This window comes from Marmota marmota, unplaced genomic scaffold (genome assembly GCF_001458135.2).
Source record: "Marmota marmota marmota unplaced genomic scaffold, marMar, whole genome shotgun sequence".
NCBI classification, from domain to species: domain Eukaryota; kingdom Metazoa; phylum Chordata; class Mammalia; order Rodentia; family Sciuridae; genus Marmota; species Marmota marmota.
Window position 1 is genome coordinate 16,556,544 of NW_026000005.1, and position 23,433 is coordinate 16,579,976.

General features: G+C 36.9%; 1 protein-coding gene and 1 long non-coding RNA gene across 3 annotated transcripts in view; one reads left to right on the forward strand and one right to left on the reverse strand.

Moving 5' to 3' along the window:
- Positions 1–1,044: 1,044 nt before the first annotated feature.
- LOC125618165 lies at positions 1,045–13,773 on the forward strand. Its single transcript, XR_007349420.1, has 4 exons — positions 1,045–1,330; positions 1,851–1,897; positions 8,184–8,276; positions 9,733–13,773. It is a non-coding gene; the product is annotated as an uncharacterized LOC125618165 (long non-coding RNA).
- The window catches only part of Gtf3c3 (general transcription factor IIIC subunit 3), a 43,851-nt gene continuing 33,911 nt past the window's right edge, over positions 13,494–23,433 (reverse strand). For both annotated transcript variants that reach the window (XM_015481181.2, XM_048808228.1), the window contains exon 18: positions 13,494–14,840. In XM_015481181.2, the coding sequence (XP_015336667.1) occupies positions 14,718–14,840 (123 nt within the window). In that variant the 3' untranslated portion in view covers positions 13,494–14,717. The remainder of the gene's footprint in view (positions 14,841–23,433) is intronic.

Consider the following 23,433-nt stretch of genomic DNA (forward strand, 5'->3'; position numbering starts at 1 on the left):
TCATCCAATTTATTGATTCTTGATTTTACTTCTTGTGCTTCAGGGATCTTGTTAAGGAAGTCAGATCCTAGGCTGACATGGTGAAGATTGGGGTCTCTGTTCTAATGCCTAAGTCTTTGATGCACTTTGAGTTGATTTTTGTGCAGGATAAGAGACAGGTTTAATTTCATTTTGCTACATATAGATTTCCAGTTTTGCCAGCACCATTTGTTGAATAGGCTATCTTTTCTCCGGTGAATGATTTTGTCACCTTTGTCTAGTATGAAATAACTGTATTTACATGGGCACCTCCAATAAAGCATTAATCTCTAGGATATATAAAGAACTCAAAAACTTAACACCAAAAAAAAAAAACAAATAACCCAATCAATAAAGGGCCAAGGACTTGAAGGGACACTTCACAGAAGAAGAAATACCATCAATCATCAAATATATGAAAAAGTGTTCAACATCTCTAGCAATTAGAGAAATGCAAATCAAAATTACACTAAGAGTTCATCTCACTCCAGTCAGAATGGCAATCAACAAGAATACAAGTAACAATAAATGTTGGTGAGGATGTGTTGAAAAAGGTACACTCATACATTGCTGGTAGGATGGCAAATTGGTACAATCACTCTGGAAAGCAGTATGAAGATTCCTCAGAAAACTTGGAATGGAACCACCATTTAAACCCAGGTATCCCACTCCTGGGTTTATACCCACAGCATACTATAGTGATGCAGCCATGTCAATGTTTATAGCAGTTCAATTCACAGTAACTAAACTATGGAACCAACCTGGGTGCCCTTCAACAGATGAATGGATAAAGAAAATGTGGTATATATATTTAATGGTATATTTCTCAGCTTTAAAGAAGAATGAAATTATGCCATTTGCCAGTAAATAAATATGGAGTTAGAGAATATCATGCTAAGTGAAATAAGCCATTCTCAGAAAACTTAAGGCCAAATGTTTCCTCTAATATGTGGATGCTAATTTACAATGGGGAGTGGGTGGGCACTAGATTAGGTAGAGGGAAGTGAAGGGAGGGAGAGAAGGGAATGTGGGGATAGAAAGGATAGAATGAAATAGATATTATTGCTTTATATATGTGACTACATGACCAATGTGATTCTACAACATGTACACCTAGAAAAATTAGAAATTATTCCATCTATATATGATACATCACAGTACATAAATGCAGTCTACTGTCATGTATAACTAATTAAAACAAAAAATGTTTTTAAATCTAGGGAGAATCAATGAAGAAATCTAATTGACTTTGCTCACAGGCTTAATCTTTGAACTCTCTTTGGGGGATTCTGGATACCACAGCTTTTCTCAGGTAATTTCTTCATTATTTACTGAGAGTAGGATAGATTTTATAATATCATATCACCTATAATATCATATTATTTTATAATATCATAACATGTAAGGGCTGTAGGGTATATTATCTGAAACTAGATCCTACCTCTGAAATGTATAAGTGTCACAGAAAGTGAAGGAGTATTGTTCCAATAGTGATCCCAAAGTATCAACTACACTTTAGTCAGAGAATAATAAACATTGTATTTGCTGCTGCTTTTTTTTTTTTTAAGTATCAGCTACGGTTTGGGACTTAGAAAAGGACTTCACTATAGTTAGAGTGTAGAATGTCCCCAGAAGGCTTGGTCCTCACCTTGGCATTATTGGGAGAGGTAGAACCTTTAAGAGGCATAGCCTAGTGGAAGGAACTTAGGTCACTGGAGCATTCCCTTGAAGGAGATATTGGAACCCTCTCCCACACCCTTGCTTCCCAGCCTCCTTGATATGAATAGCTTTTCTACTATGTGCTCCCTGCTATGATGTCCTGTGTTCCATAGGTCCATAAACAATGGAACCAAGTGACCATGGACTGAAACCTGAAATTGTAAGTTTAAATGAACCTTTCCTCCTTTTAAGTTGATTATCTCAGGTATTTTATCATAACAACGAAAAACTGACTAATGTAGACTTAAGTTTATTATGAATACTCATTTTTATTGCTTCTGGTAAACCAAAGCAAATAATGTTCATTTCCCCTCAAACTTCTATTATGACTGTGCATTCTAAAGTTCATCTTTATTATCTTCTTTCTTCATCTATCATAAAACAGTTACAAGACAAAATCTCCATCTCATCATATGGGTCAATTTGCCTTTTAGACAACTTTAAATTTTGCTCTGAAGAATGTGATATTCCATAGCAGTGGGATTAATTAATTATGGATAACGTTGATCGCAACAAGAATGCTGTTTGGTTCCACATGGGAGTTTAGAGGGAGGATAGGAAATTGTAATCTAACAACTCCCATGGGGTGGCATCATTGGACAGATTTTGGATGAGTATCTTAGCCAATACTAGAAAAGTATTCTTTCAATTACCCTGACTCTTGTGCTTCAAATATTTCCTGATTTCTTTATCTACAGGCTTTCAGGGTTGTTATTTGTTTTCTTTTAATACTGGGAATTGAACCCAGGGCCTTAGAAGCTTCATCCCCAACCCCAAGCTTCAGTTCATAACAGAAGTTTTTTTTTGGTCACTTTTTATCTCAGGGGTCAGTCATAGGTTATATTGATTTCAAGCTCATTTATTTTCTAAGGCTTTCTAAAAATATATAGCCACACATTACATGTTTTCTGAAATAGTTTCATATTTCAATTTCTCCTCATTAAATTTTCTGATTTAGATTTGAACCCATTAAAAGAGAGGAAAGAAGGTCAAAATTGTTAAGAAATTTGACTGATAATATTTGGCATCTCTCTTCTCAAGAGCATTTATTTATTCTGGCTTTTATCTGGTGACCAGTCTATTTTCATTGAGCAAGATGGCCTTACATTGGCACTGCATTGTATGATCATATATTATCTGCCTTGGACTTTGGACAGTAGAGATTGGGAAGACCATTTGCTAATATTATAAATGGTCAAAAACAACATATAATGTATAGCAGACTAGAAAAGACTGGAATATTGTCTACTTACTAACCCCAGCAGAAATAGAGCTTTTTCTGTTTTTTTTTTAGCATAAATCCAAGATTGAGTCTCATTGGACTGATTACATGCCCACTTTCAGCCAAACACAATGACTTGAAAGATACATATGTACTTACCAGCTGGGTCTGCATCATATACCCATTCCTGAAATTGAGGGGTTCCCCAAAGAAAATCCCTAAAGAAAGGGGAAGTGGAAGTAGACCCCCCCAAAACAAAAACCATTTCCACAGATATGGATCACAAAAGTGATAATATTAAAAATAGAGAAAAGAAACAAAGGTGGTCATGACCAAACTCCACAAATGCCGCTGCCAGCATTAGTTTCTGTTTCTCTAGAATTTTTTAAAATATTTTTTAGTTGTAGATGGACACAATACCTTTTTTTTAATTTATTTTTATGTGGTGCTAATGATCGAACCCAGTGTCTCATACGTGTGAGGCAAGCATTCTGCCATTAAGCCACGATCCCAGCCCTCTCTAGCATATTTACTTAAGAGGGCACAAGCTTTCAGGTTTTGTTTTTGTTTTTGTTTTTTTGAGATTCTAGGGATTGAACCCAGGAGCACTTTGCCACTGAGCTGCATTCCTAGCCCTTTTTATTTTTTATTTTGAAAGAAGGTCTCACTAAGTAGATCAGGCTGTCCTTGAACTTGCCAAGACTGGCCTCAAACTTGTGATCTTCATGCCTCAGTCTTCTGAATTGCTGGAATTACAGGGATGTGCCACTGTACCTGGCTCAGTTCTTTTAAAAATAGATTATTTAATAACCTAGGTAGCGGAAGACAATGGAGATACATAGCTACTACCTACCTCCCAATATTTTCTTTACATGCAATTTGAAATGAGGGAAACAATTCTGCATGAAACCACACACTCAGCATAACTTAAAGGCAGATAATGCCAAAACTTCAAAATAACTAATTAAAAAGAAAAATCACAAACTATATATATACTCTCATACTTCTTACCCACCTTGACTTCACCACAAGGCTTTGTAGGAAACAAAGGCTAACCAATAAAAGCTGCAGAGGTGATAGAAGAAGGTAGTGAGGGGTTTAAAGTGGATCTGAAACCACCACTGTGAAAATGAAGTATACACTAAGACCGGAGATACTTAAAAAAAAAAAAAAAAAATTGTCCAGACAAAGCATGAAATTCAAGGGAAGGAGCTTCAAAGCACTCATGATTTAAAGGTGCAGGTATGATTTAAAGAGTCCCTCTTCAAAATTCAAAGCTTGAAATAGAGCTTCGAAGGCAAAAAAGAAAGGGGGAAATTCTTTTAGCAATTGGATTGTTAAAGAGAAGGGGTGGGAATTTTAGGACATAGTAAGAAAAAAGGAGAAGAATAAAATAGAAAGTCTCAGTTGGATCTGGAATGTCCCCAGAAGGCTTGGTCTTCAGCTTGGCATTATTGGGAGAAATAGTGAAAGGAGTTTAAGGTGGAATCTGAAACCACCAAAGGCTGTAATATTTACTGTCTGCCCTTTACAGAAAAAGTTTACTGACCTCTGAGCTAGTAGAGCTCTCCAACCACCAAAATACAAACACCCTGGAAAAGTTACCTCAACTTTGCTAGATTGACAGAAGAAGACAGGATAAACTAGAAATATTGCAAAACAACCCCATACCATAAATGTGAGCAAGAGGAGAATTAAATCCTTATAGATTTACAGAAAATCTAGAAATTCCCCATCAACTTAAAAACATCTCCCCTAGTAAACAGTCATGAAGGAAAAGAAACCAAAAGTGAATATTCTAACCAAACACATTGAAAGTTTTGAGAATATGAAAAACCACTGTGAAATAGAAATCCAGGGCTGGGGCCATGGCTCAGTGGTAGAGTGCTCGCCTAGCATGCATTAGGCACTGGGTTCAATCCTTAGCACCACATAAAAATAATGATATCATGCCTGCCTGTAGCTAAAAAATAAATATTAAAAAAATAAAAATTCAAAAATAGGACAGAAGTCAAGCATGGTGGTGCACACCTATAATCCCAGCTACTCTGGAGGCTGGGGCAGAAGGACCCCATGTATGAGGCCAGCCTAGGTAGCTTAATGAGACCCAGTCTCAAAAAAAAGCTGAGATGTAGCTCAGTGATAAGAGTGCTTGCCTAGCATGTGAGAGGCCTGTGTTCAATCCCAAGTACTGCAAAAAAAAGGGAAAGTAGAGTCAAATGAAAATAAGCGTCATTGAAAAAGGCAGGAAAACAACTAAGAAAATAAAAATGATATAAATGAAGTAAAAATGGTCAGAGAAGTAATAAAATAGAAGATGGGTAAAACTGAATAATATTTGTTATTGGAGCCTCTGAAAAAGAAAATCAAAATAGAACGGGTATTTAAAAGTATAATTCAAGAACACTTTCGAAAATGGAGGAAACAGTCTGGGCTGACTGGGAACCTGGGAGAAACTGAGTGATCAACTGAGACATCCTAATGAAACTGTTCTATTTCAAAGACAAATTATTTTCAGGTTCTAGAGGCAAAAGGGGCAAATAACTGAATGCAAAATAGACTGGCATTTGACATGTAAAAAACAACATACTAAGCAAGATGACAGCGGCAGTACAGTTGGCAGAATTATAAGATAGGCCCTAAGATTTCTTGCTCTTTTGTGTAGAGGTTTGCATCATGCTGGGACTGATTTGAAGTACATGAAGGATTTCATGTGCCCTTGCTGGCTTGAAGAGGAGGAAGCCACATATGCAAGCCACCTCTGGGAGCTGAGAGTGGCCCCAGCTGGAAGCCAACAAAAAGAGTTTGCCTGTAAATTCTACCTCAGAGCTTCCAGTAAGGAACATAGCTTTGCTAACACCTTGATTTCAGCCTTATAGAAGAACAGACTCAAACCTCATTGTGCCTAGATTCCTGACCCATAGAATCTGGGAGATAGGTTTACATTTTGTTTAAGCCACCAAGTTCGTGGTAGCAGCAATATAAAATCAACACAAGTAGCATTTTTTGTTTTTTGAAACTCAATGTGTGTGAACCTTTCTATCCAGCAAAGGTGTCCTTCACATATTAAAATTATAGAAAATCAGTTTTAAACATAAAAACTTAGGGAATTCAGCGCCTATCTTGAGGAATGCACTAGTAAGAGATCAGTAAACTCTTTTTGTAAAGAGCAGATAGTAAATATTACAGTCTTTGAGAGGCTTTGTATGGTTCATGACATGTACCATACATGTATGTAACTACCATGTATATACATGTATGGTACATATGGTTCATGACATGTATTTTTACAACCCTTTAATTGTGAAAGAAAAATGATTTGTTCATAAGTCATACAGAAACAGGTTATGGGCCTGATTTGGTCCAAAGGACAGAATTCAAACCCAAATAAAATATCCTGCTTTGTCATGTTTAAATGTTAAAAGCTACAATTCACAATGAAGATATGACACTTGTAAATACACAACAAAGAACAAAACAACTGTCAATCACAAAACTAGATAAGTCTGACATATCCATTTATCATCATGCCCTCATTAGATTCAGGCAGTTTATTACTTACATAGTCAGTGAAAGAAAAAGTAATCAAAGGTATTAGCTCTCTTCTGTCCCTTAGGCAAGATGACATTGAAACAAAAGTGGCCAGATGGCTACAACACAGATGATAGCATACCATGTTTCAGACAAGCTAGTATCTTGCTGTAGTTAAGCAGCTTTAGGATCTGCACCTGTGCCAAAGGTTCATATCAATCTGGGAGTGGACATGAAACTGTCACATGACAGTTATCTTGGCAGGTAGGGAAGCAAGTGAGAAACTTGCCCTGTCCTCCTGTTCTGGTGTGATCAGTTCACAGCACTAAACATTTTTTTTTTTTAGTTATAACATGGACACAATATCTTTATTTTGTTTATTTATTTTTATGTGGTGCTGAGGATCGAACCCATTGCCTGGCATGTGTGAGGCAAGCGCTCTGCCACTGAACCACAGCCCTAGCCTGCACTAAACATTTTTTAATCAACTCAACTGTTGTAGTATTGCAATGCTTTTGTTCAAGTAACCTGTATTTTACTTAACAATGGCCCCAAAGTGCAAGAGTAATGTTGCTGACAATTTTATGACAGTGTAAACTTTATCATAGGCATGTATGTATAAGAAAACACATACTCTATCTGCAGTTTCAGAAACCCACTAGGTGTCATGTAACACATCTACTAAGGATAAGAGGGATTACTGTATAAGTAAAACTCCAGGCCAGTATCACTCATGCATATCAAATCAAAAATACTAAAATATTAACAGAATCTACCATCACATTAAAATAATACTTTGGCCAAACTGAAATTTATTCTGTGAATTTAAGGTTGGTTTCATATTAGGGTATTTTTTAATACATACCATATTAAAAATTTAAAGGGAAAAACTATTAAAAATCTAAGATGAAAGTCATGTAATTATCTCCATATATGCTAAAGTCATATATGCCTTTGATAAAATTTGACACCCACTGAAAGATATTCTTAACATGATCAAATATGTATATACACACATATATGGTGTTATGGTTTAGATATAAGGTGTCCCCCAAAAAAACTCATTTGTGAAAAAATGCAGGAATGTTCAGAGGTTATATTACGTTTGGATTATAAGAACTGTGACCTAATCAGTAGATTCTTCCATTTGATGAATTAATAATTTGAGAAGACTGCTGTACTGGATGGTAAGTAGGCAGGTAGGGTGTAACTAGAGGAAGTAGGTCACTGGGGGAGTGTCTTTGGGGTTTATATTTTCTCCTTGCTAAGCAGAGCTCTCTCAGCTTCTTGGCTTCATGAGCTAAGCAGCTTTCCTCTACTACCCAGATGGGCAGCTATGTTGCCTGGGAACATTGCCTATAGTAAAGCAATGTTTACTGACCCCTAGGCAGTGAACTGCAATGGATAGGGAGGATTAGAAGTAGGCAGTTGTGCCTGGTAGATGCAAGAGCTTTGAGCTACCCTGTATAGTGTAATTCTTTTAACTCATTGCGTTCTCCCTTACAGGACCCTGGATGCAATGCAATGTACATGGATTCTTAGAGGCAATATTAGTTCCTCTGGTGTTCTTTTTCCTTTATATTGCACTGTCATTTGGGCCTGAGACTAGCTCCTGGACTGGTGCCCTTGCTGATGCCCCATCACATGCTCCTCTGCTGATGTTCTGTGATTTCTACCCTCTGTCGTTCTGCAGAATGAAGTGAAGCTGATGCCAGGTGTGGCCTATTGGTTGTACAAGTGTCCTGCTGACTGGAGCCTACTGCCGACCAAGCATTGCCAAACAATGGTAAAGAATATTAAGCAAAGTTCATTAAAACAACAGACTAGTGAGTTAGCCTTTAGAGAAACAAGCAGATTTCTGTGTCATCCCACCTCACAGTACAGGTCTTTTATTCAGATGGATTATACACATAAATGAGATCACCACCTCTGGATGTGTAAAAAGTATCTGTAGAGTTTCTTTTGCCTCTGGAGCTGCCTGACTTATTTGATTTGTCACTGTCTACACTTTCATAAACATACAATACATAAGTTCTTAACTCATCCTTGCAGAGACAAAGCGAAGGGACTTCTGGCTTCATGATGAGAATAGGACCATTTTTGTGTAAGGCAAAGACAGAAATTTGCTCTAAAGCACTTCATCAGTCCAGACCAGACATGCTCTTTCATCCTTTCAACATCTCAGAGGAGAGGAGGACCTTGTAAGTCCTTCAAAATCCACCTCTGCCTTTCAGTTTCTGAAATGTCTAGCCATGTTTCTATCAGCTGCCTCTTCCTTTCTCGCACCTGCTCTCTATTTATACAACCTAGTAGCATTCTGCAGAGGCCACTTCAGTGGTTTTATTTGTTCCCTATTTTCTATCCAGATATAGTTGGGGGTGGGTTTGCTTTCTTAATGGGACCTTCCCCAGAACTCCATTTGATTTTCCAGGGTCTTCCTTACTTTCTCAAACACACTTCATCTTTTTTAAAAATATATTTTTAGTTGAAAAGAGGGACATAATACCTTTATTTTGTTTATTTAGTTTTATGTGGTGTTAGGGATTGAACCCAGTGCCTCACACATGCTAGACAAGTGCTCTACCACTGAGCCACAGCCCCAGCCCCTTGTTTAGAAGTTTCATGTTGGCCTTAGTGAAAAAAAAAAAAAGACAAAAAAAAAAGGATTGCTAATTTTGCTTATAACGATTTAAAATTTGAGTTTGACAAAAAGACACCATAAATAAAGTAAAAGGGGCTAATGATTGGGCTTAATATTTATAATAAAGATTGCCTACAATCCAGTAAGAGATATAATTTTTAACATGTAGGCAAAGAATATATCAAAAGCAATACAGAGAAGAAAAATTCAAAGGTTTTCAAGATAGATTTCAACCTTACCCCAGGATGCAAATGAAACCACCATTTTCACCTATCATTTGGGGAAAAAATACCAAGTTTGAAGCAGGAATAGGAAAGAAGTATCCCCATATTGATACAGCCCTTTGGGAGGGCAACTTGGCAATATGTATTAAAATGTGTGTCCTGTGATTTCCTAATTCTGACTATATACACAGGAAACATGCCCGATTCTTTCCTTTCTCCCCTGGAAAGGCTAACTTATGTTCCTAAAAGTTTTATCATTTTTAGAGGAAAACTTTAGGCCTCTTCACATGAATCATTTGAAAGACACAAACAGACCTTTATATTGTTACAGGGCTTCAACATGTTAACATGTCACCGTGTCTCTTTTTTTTCTCAAGCTTACAGAAGCTTCCTCTAGAAAAAGAGGGGATGGAAGAGAAAAGAGATTAAAAAGAGGGGAAAAATCTCTACTGGCATTTAACACTGCCAAAATCATCAGAATTTTTTTAAGCCTGATAACCTGGAAATGCAGAGTCCATGCGAATTGTCCTCTACTTATTCAGAGCAACTTGAAGGTAATGCTTTCCAAACTTTTTCATGTTGTGGCGTACAGATGCAACACTTGTACATCCCATTGAGATGAAGGGCACAGGTGGCCCTAGGAAGCCTGATGATCACTCCTTGTGTATGGCCCAAGGCCTTCAAGGCCTTGGGAAGTTCTGTGAATATCATGCACCCTCTAGTGGCTAGATTCACTTCCTTTCTCCTTTGGTCAGATAAGCCGAAGCACCTGAAAAGGAGAAATGCAGTTATCATGTCTCACACACAGCACAGATTTAACCAAGCACATTCGCACAAACAAGACAGAACCAAGTTCGTGAAGTGTGTTATCAGTGTAACTGATACTTTCATTTTCTGAGGTTATGTTTAAATAAAGAAACACATTTTGCTGCATCCAGGCCCCTTGTAAACTACAATAGTGACCAGCTTTAGAAAGAGGAAGTAAAACTGACATGCCTAGAATTAGCCATAATCTGGTTGACTTGCAGGGATCCTCTTATGTACAACTGCCAATCCTGGAGCCAGAGGTGTGTTGATTAGCCTTCCCTTTCCTCTGTACACTTCCACCAACTCCCTTCTCTGGACATAAATATGTGACTATCTTTTAGTACTAAAACACCAAGGTGGTACTGTAATGCTCATATTAGCTTGCTTACCTTGAGTCTGCAAACAGTATAAATTTGGGGTATGATCTTCAGGGTCGTGGTTACACTTTTCATATGTGATATTTCTACCTTGATATCTGCCATTTTTTTTTTAGTTAAGGCAGAAAAATGGACAGTAAGAAACATGCGATAGGGCTCTGGTTTCTTTCTGTGGTGATAAGGGACAGTGCAAAGGGGCAGAAAGTTTTTGCTTAGATGTGGAAGGAGAATGCTGGAATTTTTTTATATACTAACTAAAAAGTTCAGCCTAATTTTTCAAGGAAAATATTAAAAGTTGATACAATATATTAAGACAATGAAATTGTAAAATTTTTAATTTATGGAAATGTACTGCCATCTACTGCATATAAAAAAAAATCCTTACAGGAGTTTGTCCTACTGGGATTATACATAATCAAGTAATAATCAGACATCTTAAAAATATCTTAAATATAAGATACAGTAATTGTCACAAATAAATTATAATTTAAATGTTGGGTAAGCTTAGGTGTTTCTCTGAAAATTTCTCCTGTCTTTAATTTTCCATTTTTGTCTTTTTAAATTCTATCTTAAATTCCATCTCTTCATTGAATTAATTTTGACAGTTACATTTTTAATCTCATAAAGCTCTCATTCTTTGCATTCATTCTTTTTTAGTGTATCCCTGTCTTATTTCACATACATAATATTTTCCTATCTAGAGAAATTAATTGTATTTTCTTTATTTTTCTACTTCCTGCACTAGTTCTGTGCAGAACCCTTTGAGCTCCTCCCTACTCCCTTTGTTTATATGGATCTCTTTCATTTCAGTCTTCCCTCAAACATCTAATGACCAGGAGCTTGTCCATTCATGCTAATAGCGCAGTGCCAACAAACAGACTGCCTCAGTGGGAGTTCAGTAGCAGGTTTCCCTGGCCAGGACAGGTTCTTTCACTGGGAACCCGTTATTGTTGGGGTATCCAGACGGGGTCCTGGTCCATGGTGTCCCGAACAAAGAACTGAGCAAGACAAGCAGAAGTAACAGGCAACGTACAGATTTATTGAAGGTGAAGGTGAAAGTAGTACTGCATAAGGTAGAGCAGAGTGGGCTGAGCAGGAGAGGCTCAAGGCCCCAGTGTCTGGAAATTCTTGTCTTACATGCTGAGCTGAGGAGTTCTCTTCCCTATACAGACCTGATGAAAGACCTTACCCCATCTGTCCCATTGTTTACCTAATGGTACCTGATTAGAACACTGTCCAATTTACCCCATTGGTTACTTTAGCATACCTAATTATAATACTGTCCACTTTACACCCATTTTTGGTTGTTTCATATACTGAATCTGTGGCCAGAGTTACCACAGGCGGTAAGTCCTCAGTGCAGGAGTCATCATGGTAATGGGAGGTGATGACTTATCTCCCTGTCTTGTCCTCCAGCATTTTTCTTCTACCTTGCCTCTAACACCTTGGTATCCCTAAACTCCTACCTAAACCCCCAAACTGTCAGTCTTGTGAAAAATAAATGCAGTGATCCATTTTCAGAGTAGTATTTAGTCTTAACTGGGTTCTAAGATCTGATTATAGCTATTTTGAATTTCCCAACCTATATCCAAGCATAGCCATTTTAACTACAACCCTTCCTTTTGACCTCCCTAATTTTAAATTAGCCAATCAATAGACTGTAATCCCAAGCTGCTTCTATCAGAGCAAGTGTCAATGCTACATTAGGGATAAAACAGGCAGACTGCCCATCAATGTGTGCTTGCACACCCTTTTGCAGAGGTAAAGTTTGCCTTGCTGAGCTACTTCTGAGCATGTGTTTGATTCCTCACAGCACCCCCATATTTCTAACAATTTTGGCACCCAACATGGGCTAGATCATCGCCTAGGTGATCGTGGGGACTCCTTCCCTCAGAGGAGATGCTTCCCCCTGCCTTCCAGAACTGTCAGCTAAAGTAAGCCATTTCTCTCTTAATTATCTCAGACATTTGTTACAGTGTCGGGAAGCCAATATAGCTTCTTGTAGTATTAACTAATGTAATATTGACAGTATTAACTACCATGAGCAGCACAGTAGTGAACAATTTGTCAATTTTACACCATCAAACCAATAGGCACACTGCTACTATTTCAACTCTAAGAGGGTTTAATTAGACTTTGTAATATTTCCTATAATTCAGCAACAAATTCTTTTAAGTCTCCCTAGTTGCTATATAAAGTGAAAATATTTTTTAAAAATGGACACAATACCTTCATTCATTTTTGTGTGGTGTCTCAAACATGCTAGATAAGTACTCTAACACTGAGCTACAACCCCAACCCCCCAGATATTTTCTACAGTAATTATTAATATAGCAATTATTAATAACTCAATTTTTATGTTTTTACTTTGAAATGGAAAAAGTGTGTCCCTCTAAAGGGATCTGAGCAAGAACTTGCTTGCTAGTGATCTTGAACATGGTGTTCAACCTCTGCGTTCATAGGGAGATAATATCAGTAATAACACCTACTTTGCAGGTAGTCTTCTGAGAAGATCAGATATTATATCCAAAGCATCCAGCACTGAACTCAGTAAACCCTCTGCAAATGGTACCTGTGATTTTTAAATACTAAACTGTGTAACATTTTCTTAGAAAATGGTTGGATTTTCTTTTATAGCTGTTCAGCAGATCATAGCCTCTCAATTGCTAAGATGGTAAAAAGTAAATTTTAATTGTCTTCCCCACCACATAAGCAGTGAGTAATTTTTGCCAGGTTCTGAGTGAAGTAACTGTCTTGACATCATAGTCTCTATTTGTCTTTCACAGCCCTGTGAGCTTAATTCAAGAGAAAAACTCTGAATCCAAATACTCAGATCTATAGGTAGGATTCTAAGACATAACTATAACTTGTTTCTCTATCACAGTTTTACCATTACCTGCCATTACTTGCCAGGGGCATGAAATTAAAAAATATAAGCATGTGAAACGCTCGAATTACAAAAATAGAATTTATTTAACTTATATACAGGGTGTGTGATGTATTTACTTATTAAATACAAATTCAGTTTCTCAACTAGAAAATTTATACAATCCTGAAAAGTTCATTGTATTTCTCTGACTCTAAATCTCATATGTTTCCTTCCCACATCTGGACTGCAGCCTACAATCTTATGCACATTTACTATGGCATTTATTTTCCCCTAAAAATTATTATGTCAATAGTATATATAGCAAGTATCTTTGGATTCAATAATAAACAATGTTTGGAGTAAAAGGTTTTAATCTTTTTTTCATCAATAATATTTTATTTCATATATACAACTTTTCCAGTTTTTCCTACATTCCTACTGACACAATATCTGTTGTTACTGAAGATGGCCCTTTTCTGGGGAAGCCACACATACACATAGATGATGCACTTTGCCTTAAAGCGGTATATTTTGAATTAAGCCCATCTTCCCAGTCTACAAAGCTAAGATATATGAAGGTTAAACACAAAAAGTCAAATCAATTATTTGTCTTCTCACCACATAATCATTTTAAATAATTCTGTTAGACACTGATTTAAGTAACTGTCCTAACCTAAGAGTCCCAATTTGTACTTACTTTAATAAGCAACTTCCTTTTCCATGTATTTGAAACACTGCCTCATATAGTAACAGTTTTAAGAAATGACAATAATGGTGTATGTAGAAACAAAGCAAACTGTACTTTCAAGTAAATAAAGACTGTACAGAGTGGTAATTATCTCAGTAATGTACTCTGTAAGTGCTACAAGGACAAGACCACATCTGTCTTACATAAGTATATAATATACAGTACTGAGGGCATAGATGATTAAATGTAAAGTAATATATTCAACTCCAAGCTGGCTCAGAAATGAATACTATCCATTCCAATACTGGGGACAGTTTTACAAGAATGATAATTTTCACATATATACATAAAAGCTGCAACGTTTTATGGTCCTGGGAATTAAACCCAGAGGCTTACGAATGCCAGGTAAGCACTCTCCCACTGAGCTACACACAAACTCAAAAGCTGCAGTTTTTAAGGTAACTGGAGTGATGGTAGTACTACAGGAACCATATGTTAAAAATGAAATACTGCTAGATGATGCCAAGTATTCCCATCTTGGAGCTCATAATAAGCCCTGAGACAAAAGAGATTGGTTCACACACAGCAGTTGTCCAGTGCTCCTTCTGCAGTTGATATGCTTTATATAGAACAATAGGTATATAAAAGCTTTTGAGCCATTCCAATGTTCCCGCTGCTCTGATAAATGAGAGATAAGTTGTAGGCAATATCTCTTCGTAAGTCTAACTGGTCCACTTCTATACCCTAGGAGGGAAAGAAGAAAATAAATATTTTTAAGATTTCAAACTGCCAACCAGGACAATTTTTTTCATGGCAAATAGCTCCATAAGTGTGTATTTGCAAAAGCTATTAAAATTCATACAAGATCTCACCAATGAGGCATAGCAAAATAAACCTAACTGATTAAAAAAAATAATAATAAATTGAATAATAAAATCTTGGGAAAGGCCCTTCTAAATATAATAGTAAAACTAGAAACTTTAGGGAACACTATTTAATAAAGTGTTAGGCTAATAAAGCCTATTAAGACCATTAAACTAAACTGTTGTAATTTTGTCCCTTGACAGAGCAGGCAACCAGTGAAAGGACCCAAAGACAGTTGCTCTCTCCTCAGACACCTTGAGGAATGTAGGAGTCCTGTCTTCTTCATGGACCCCAAGGGTTGAAAGTGAAGTGCCTCTCACAGATTCTGTTCTTTTTGCACTATGCCCCCAGCCAATTTGGCTTTGAGGGTACTAGGGTTAGTTGGCACAATGCTATTAAATGCCAGACTTATATAACATTTTCTTAGAAAATGGTTGGCTTTTCTTCCACAGCTGTTCAGCAGATGCTACAATCATAGCCTCTCAGTCACTAAGACGCTAAGAAGTAAAATGTTAATTATTTGTCCAATGTCTCATAGAATTTCTCTAAGCAGTAAACCCAGGTGAATGTAAATAAATAAGATAAAAACTTATAAATCAATTGGTCACAGTTTGAACAATTTTTTTCAGTAACTTCAAATCTTAAGGTTGTGCCCTGTTAAACTAAGTGTTATATAAATGTCCAGGCCATTTCCAAATAAGTTAAAATACTAAAACATCAATTATTAAGTATAAGTTTAAAGAGTATATACTTAAATATCTTATTTCTATAGGGCATAAAGAAGCTAAATATATGTTTTATTGTTAGTAAATATATATTGTTCTATATTTTAAAAACTGTGCTCATATTACTAGAAATTATAAGATGTTAGTCTGTAGACTGCTGGTTCAAAATTACTAAGAATTAAAATTCTAACTAATATGTAGTAACTAAAAATAAGAAAGGGAGACAATTCTATGAGGAAAGCCAAGCCTGTTTTAAAAGGTGGTTATGGAATATGAGAATGTTTTTGTTGAGGGTGGTTTTCTCTCTAGCTGGTTGTTCCACACTGAGAGTTAAGGGGCAAATGAATTAAGATTGAAGGTTTGTGGAAGATGATTCTTGTAAACAAAAAATCTATGAGCAAATTGGCTAAAATTAAGGAATTATTTGTAATATTTAGCATTGATACCAAAAGTATATTGATGCAAAACTAAAGTTGAAAAAGATTCTGTAATTTCTTATACCTTTGAATTCTTTCTGTCACTGGTTTTATTTCACAATGATCTATGATTCTATTTGAGTGTTTTAAGCTTTCAATATTTTTTTACCTCAAAGAAAGTCCAAAAAGGGACATATTAAGCTTATTTTAATTTGTTAAATTACATGAGAAGTCTTCTCAAAGAAGGAATATTTAACCTTCTTTGAGTTCTATTTGTATGGATATATTGTTCATTTATGTTCAAATAACTATAAATTTCCTAGAATTTGATGTCATTCTGGCTATTACATTAAACCTACTATAAGCCACAGAATATCAAACTCATCAGATTATAACCATGGCTATTTTAAATCTTGTTGTCCGTAGTTAAATTGCTTTTTTCTGATGTTATGGAAGCTTTTTGTAAACTACTGTAATTCTTTTTTTTTTAAGTTGGACACAATACCTTTATTTCACTTATTTATTTCTATGTGGTGCTGAGGATCGAACCCAGGGTCTCGCAATGTGCGAGGAGAGCACTCTACCGTTGAGCCACAACCCCCACCCAAGCTATTGTAATTCTAAAGTTTTTTGTCTTCAAGGAGGTTGAAAGAAAGGATGAAAAGAACTCTGACAAGTGCAGATTTCTGGTAGGAATTAGCCTAAGTAAGAAATGCAGAATGCTAATGGAAAAACTAGCCTTACAAAATTAATAAGCTAACATTCAAGAAGAACAAGAATTACATGAGACTGAATAAACCAATGAAGAATTATAGGTGGGTTTTTCTGACTTTTTCTTTAAAGTGTTGATTCTTTTCTATGTTTGGTTTTCCAGATTAAAGGAAACAATTTTCATCTTTTTAAGCTACCTCAGTTACAGTAGATTAGGTAGAATATATTTTCTTGTAAATAAAAATTGAAACATTCATTTTTCCCTGATCCCTCCAGAATTTGGAAGCTGTTTGTGAGTACCCTTATTTTTATAGCAATATGCACACATATATATGTAAATTCAATAAAAATATTTTTAAAATAGGATACAATTGGAAATGTTGGCTTTGACTAGAATGTAATGCTTAAGAATATACGTAGAATGCCTGGCTGTAAGGGGTTCTAAGCTTACAGTGAGGGAGCAAAACCTGTCACTTCCTAGCAGGCCCAGAAACCTCAAGATATTGGGTACTACAAAAACAGACTGCCTTGGTTTGATTTTCCAGCCAAGTCCAATCTGAAACTCCCTTTCAAATTTTCAACATAAGAAATTTACAAGAAGACTGTGGTTATTTCTGGCTACACTTATGTAAGTAATCAAAGAGACTATAACTATTTTGCAAATAAACTGGTCTTAACTGTGATTATCTTTAGTTTAAAAAAAAAAAAAAAAAGGTGTGGTTAGAGGGAGAAAGCTATAGTATATAACTGTAGCCCTGTTCATTGTTTTGAGTTTTTAATGATCCATCTGAAGACTGGCTTGGATTCTAAACTCTAGTTTTCTCTAGTATCTGGCAACAGAAACTACTTGGTTCCTGAAACCCTATACATCGAATGGACAATTTGATGTAAATTTGAAGGGAAAAGTCTTGTGCCTAATATATGGGTCACAGACAGCTCACCAGAACATAAGCAGCTTCTCCCAAGACTATACCTCTTTCATTTGGCAGGATAATGCTGTAATTAGAATTTAACAATTAGTACTTTCTGCAGATAACTAATTTGGTCTGTCATTTCAAACACATATCTTTACAGGTCCAAAGAAATTTAGTACTCCCAGTGGCTAACAGCTTGATAATGGAGCTAACATGTATTCTTGCATATTGATAAATATTTCATGTATTGTAGGCACTTGGTTGCAATAATTAATGAATGGGCTACTTTGTTAAAACACATTCTTGATCTGACTTTTCAGATTATTTGATTTAGTTGGTTTGGTTCAAGGGAGCCATACTTGGCTTCTCTGGCCAAGAAGCATACTCCAAATTCTTAGTATAAGTCTCCTGATAGTATAATAGTTTTTTGGTACACTGTATTTTCTCAAAGAGTTTTTTTAGATAAATGTGAAAAGTCTCTCTTTAGCTAGAATGGCAAAAACTCAAAAGAGATCATGATCACAAGGACACCATAACTTATAAATGACTTGTAGAGACCAGAACCCCAAAATGATGCTGAGAATAGCACTAACATCTCAAAAAGGGATAATTATTAAATAACATTTATAAGAGGCCCATGTTTGGAGGAGTTTTCCTCCTACACATTGAACTAAAAATCAGAATGGAGTCACTCATGCTAAACTTCCATGTCCCCCAGCTAAAACTAAGCTGTCTATCTGACCTTGCAATAGACTGGGATTACAGAAAGGCCAAGTCTTAATTTTCAAGATAATGAAGTTCCCTCTGTCTTAATCCTTACAGAAAATACCTAAAGTAATCTGAAGTTAACTGATTGGTCATTTCAAAGTTACTTTCTTTGTAAGGAGGTGCAGGGAAACAGAATAATAATTTTAAAAACCACCAATCTGCTTTTTTCAAGCCTTTCCCCATCTATAAAACCAACCTCCTCTGCTTGGTTCATCAGAACACTAATTTTATCTTAAAATGCTGTCCAATTCCAGAATTTAAAAAAAAATTAGTATTTTTTAATCACATAGAGGTGATTAATTAAAAAAACATATAAAGACCAGATGGGGGAAAAACACAGGCATATAAAGAATAGGTCAAGTAAGGTATCTATAAAATTATGATTTCCTCAGGTGTGCTTTCTTTTTTCCTATTTAAATAACACAGCAATGAACTGCAGAACAAGACCCTCCAGTAACCTCCAGCAGTTGTCTCCCACAGAAACATCAATGTGAACACCTGTTGTTCATCACCTGTGATGAAGATCCTACCTTCATCACAGAGTTAAGGAAAACAGGTGAGAAACTGCAGTAACTGGTTTTAGCATAACAAGATGCTTTGAGGAAGGCAGAAGGAAAGAGATGCCCGAGTCACATTCCTCAGCACAAGAGGAGAGACTCCTCCAATTTGGGGAAAAGGGAATTAAGTCCAGGTCTTGACTTGGAACCCTGCAGAGCCCCAAGGTCCCTGCTCCCAGGCCACAGACAGGGGCTCCCATGTAGCCTTGTGGCTGACTGACTTAACTCTAATGCTTCTCCTCCAACCTTGAGCTTACAGTGTAGAAAAAGATTTCACCTATTGGGGAAAGGGGTGAATGAGGTAGGGCAGGGAAGTCTACATAGAACTTTGCCTTGAAACAGTATTGAGCTGGTGAAATCCACCACCGGGCAGATCCCAGTGGTTCTCAGCTGTAGGCCTGTGCTGTAGACAGGTTCTCTGGACCTTACCCCAGTGCCAGGCTAAGACCTGGGCCTAGAGGGATAGACTTGTATTCTCGCCAGTTGCAGTGCTCTCAGCATGGCAGCACAACATGGAAAGAAACATTGTCCACTTGGGAGAAGAAGAATAAAATAAATACCATGTCACTACTTAGGAATCTAGAACTGGCTCCTCCGAAGTGAGGCCCCACAAAATCCCAAGATGATGTGACAACCACACATATTGGTAACTTTGGATAAGGTTTCTAGGCCCTCTGTAAGGTCCTTGCTTAGCAGCTGGATGGCCATCTTAAGAAAAAATTTTGCTTTCCCTCCCAGGGTCCTTTCTGAGAAAGGCTCACCACTCCCTTATACTGGCATTCTTTCCTGCCCAAGGTGAATCACCACTCCCTCATACTACCCCCCCACACACCCTTCACCACCCTGCCTTAGGACCCAGCCAACTCTAATCCCTGAGCTTGCCCCAAAAAAGTCTCGGAACCCAAGCCTGTATTGTCTCTCTCCTTCTATGAAGAGATGGCCCTTATTTGTCAGCTCTGACAAATAAACTCTGTGTGTATCGCTGCCTGGTCTCAAGTCTTTTCATTTCTCGCTCGCCTGTCTCCCAGTTCCTAGCTTTCCTTTCAGCTCCCTGTCTTGGGGTGTGTTCTAATGCTGAAACACAGGCAGTGACCACAGGCACAGAAAAAAGAAGCTTGCCTATATCCTGAAGGACAGATACAAAGCCAGATTGTGAAGACTTAATAACACCTAATCATTCAATATGCAGATGTCATCATTGTTCACCACCAGCATCAAGAACATTCAGAGAACCATGATTTCACCTAACAACAAAATAAAATGCCAGAAACTGATCAAAGAGCAATATGTACAAACCCTCAGAGTTTTAAATACTTAAAAAAACTGAATAGACTTTAAGAAAACATAAGAAACAACTGAGTACTTTGTCAGAGAAATTTAAGAGATTAAAATAATTTTAAAAAGCAAATCCTTCGAAGCACAATGGCTCATGCCTGTAATCTCAGCAGCTCAAGAAGCTGAGACAGGAGGGTTGCAAGTTCAAAGCCAACCTCAGTAACTTAGTGAAACCCTGTGGGAAGCCACCCATGAAATGTGTGTGTGCCAAATCAGCTTGGAAGCCACTCAGTAGGAAAATCTGGTATCTGGGGACTCCCAGCAGCACGCCTGCTGGTTTTGAGACAGTGCGGTGCATTTGAATTCCTACCAGCTCTGCCAAAGATCCCAAGCAACATGGGAGATGGGTGCAACTGTTAAGAACGAAGCAGCTTACCTGGCCCCACCACTATTCTGTTTTTGAGAAGAAGTTTCTATTGAAACCTTTTGATTTGTTCCAATATAAATAAAGCAAGCACACGCTCCTTTCTTTGTGAGAAGCTGCAACCCCTCTGGTTGGCCTGGCCCATCCCTGCCTCCACTCTGAGAACATATTTCTAGTGTCCTGTGTTTATTTTATAGTACTATTTTCTTAGCTTTTATTTCTCAGCCAGTCCATCCCTCCAAAGGGGAACCCTTTCCCTGGCCCACACAGGAAGTGTGGGAGAAAACCCTACCTCTAATAAAAAAATAAAAAGGGCTGGAGATGTGGCTAAGTGACACTGGGTTCAATCTATGGTACCAAAAATAAAAAGCAAATCCTACAGCTGAAAAGTATACTGATGCCAATACCATACCGTTTTGTTACTATTGCTTTGTAGTATAATTTTAAGGTCTGGTATAGCGATGCCACCTGCTTCACTCTTCTTGATAAGGATTGCTTTAGCTATTCTGAGTCTCTTATTTTTTCAGATGAATTTCATGACTGATTTTTCTATTTCTATGAGAAGTATCATTGGGATTTTGATTGGAATGGCATTAGATCTGTATAATGTTTTTGGTAGTATGATCATTCTGACAATATTAATTCTGCCTATCTAAGAACAAGGGAGATCCTTTCCATCTTCTAAGGTCTTCTTTAATTTCTTTCTTTAGTGTTCTTTAGTTGTAGAGGTCTTTCACCTCTTTTGTTAGGTTGCTTTCCAAGTGTTTATTTATTTATTTATTTTGAGGCTATTGTAAATGGGGTAGTTTTTCTCCTTTCCCTTTCAGAGGATTTGTCACTGATATACAGAAATGCCTTTGACTTGTGGGTGTTGATTTGGTATCCTGCTACTTTGCTGAATTCATTTACTAGTTCTAGAAGTTTTCTGGTGGAATTTTTTGGGTCTTCTAGGAATTGAATCATATCATCAGCAAATAGTACTAATTTGAGTTCTTCTTTTGCTATCTGTATCCCTTTAATTTCTTTCGTCTAATTGTTCTCGCCAGTGTTTCAAGAACTATATTAAATAGAAGTGGTGAAAGAGGGCATCCCTGTCTTGTTCCAGTTTTTAGAGGGAATGCTTTTTTCAATTCTTCTTCATTTAGAATGATGGATGTTACCTTTTACAATGTTGAGATATATAGACCAATGGTACAGAACAGAGGGCACAGAGACTAACCCACATAATTAGTTATATTAGACAAAGGCGCCAAAAACATATTGGAGAAAAGATAGCCTCTTCAACAAGTGATCCTGGGAAAACGGGAAATCCACCTGCAACAAAATGAAATTAAACCCCTATCTCGTGCACAAAACCCAACTTAAAGTGGATCAAGGACCTAGGAATTAAACCAGAGACCGTGCATCTAATAGAAGAAAAAGCAGGCCCAAATCTCCATCATATCGGATCAGGGCCCTACTTCCATAATAAGACTCCTATAGTGCAAGAATTAATAAATGATGGATTCAAACTAAAAAGCTTCTTCTCAGCAAAAGAAACAATCAGTGAGGTGAACAGAGAGCCTACAGCTTGGGAGCAAATTTTTACCACTTGCATATCAGATAGAGCACTAATCTCTAGGGTATAATAATAAATAACCCAATCAATAAATGGGCCAATGAACTGAACAGATACTTCTCAATAGGTGACATACAGTCAATCAACAAATATATAAAAAAATTTTCAGCATCTCTAGCAATTAGAGAAATGCAAATCAAAGCCATTCTAAGATTTCATCTCACTCCAGTCAGAATGGCAGGTATTAAGAATATAAACAACAGTGTTGGCAAAGATGTGTGGGAAAAGGCATACTCATACATTGCTGGTGGGACTGCAAACTGGTGCAGCCAATATGGAAAGCAGTATGGAGATTCCCTGGAAAACTGGGAATGGAACCACCTTTTGAGCCAGCTATCCCACTCTTCAGTTTATACCCAAAGGACTTAAAAACAGCATACAGCCACATCAATGTTTATTGCAGCACAATTCACAATCGCTAATCTGTGGAACCAACCTACCTAGATGCCCTTCAGTAGATGAATGGATAAAGAAACTGTGGTACATATACACAATAGAATACTACTCAGCAATAAAAGAGAATAAAATCATGGCATTTGCAGGTAAATGGATGGAGTTGGAGAAGATAATGCTAAGTGAAGTTAGCCAATCCCAAAAAACCAAATGCCAAATGTTTTCTCTGATATAAGGAGGCTGATTCATAGTGGGCTTGGGAGGGGGAAGCAAGGGAAGATTAGATGAACTCTAGATAGGGCAAAGTAGGTGAGGGGAAGGAAGTGGGCATGGGAGTAAGAAAGATGGTAGAATGAGATGGACATCATTACCCTAAATACACGTATGAAGATATGAATGGTGTGAATATACTTTGTGAATATACAACCAGAGATATGAAAAACTGTGCTCTATGTGTAATATGAACTGTAATGCATTCTGCTGTCATATATAACAATTTAGAATACAAAGGAAAATAAAAGTATACTGAACAAAACAGAACACATAATAGAAAGCATTAATAGCAAAATAGATAAAAAGAAGAAAGAACTTCATATTCAGAAAACCAAAAAAAAAAAAAAAAAGATGAAGGAAAAAAAAAAACTTTGGGACAGTAAGTATTACTGGGTTATT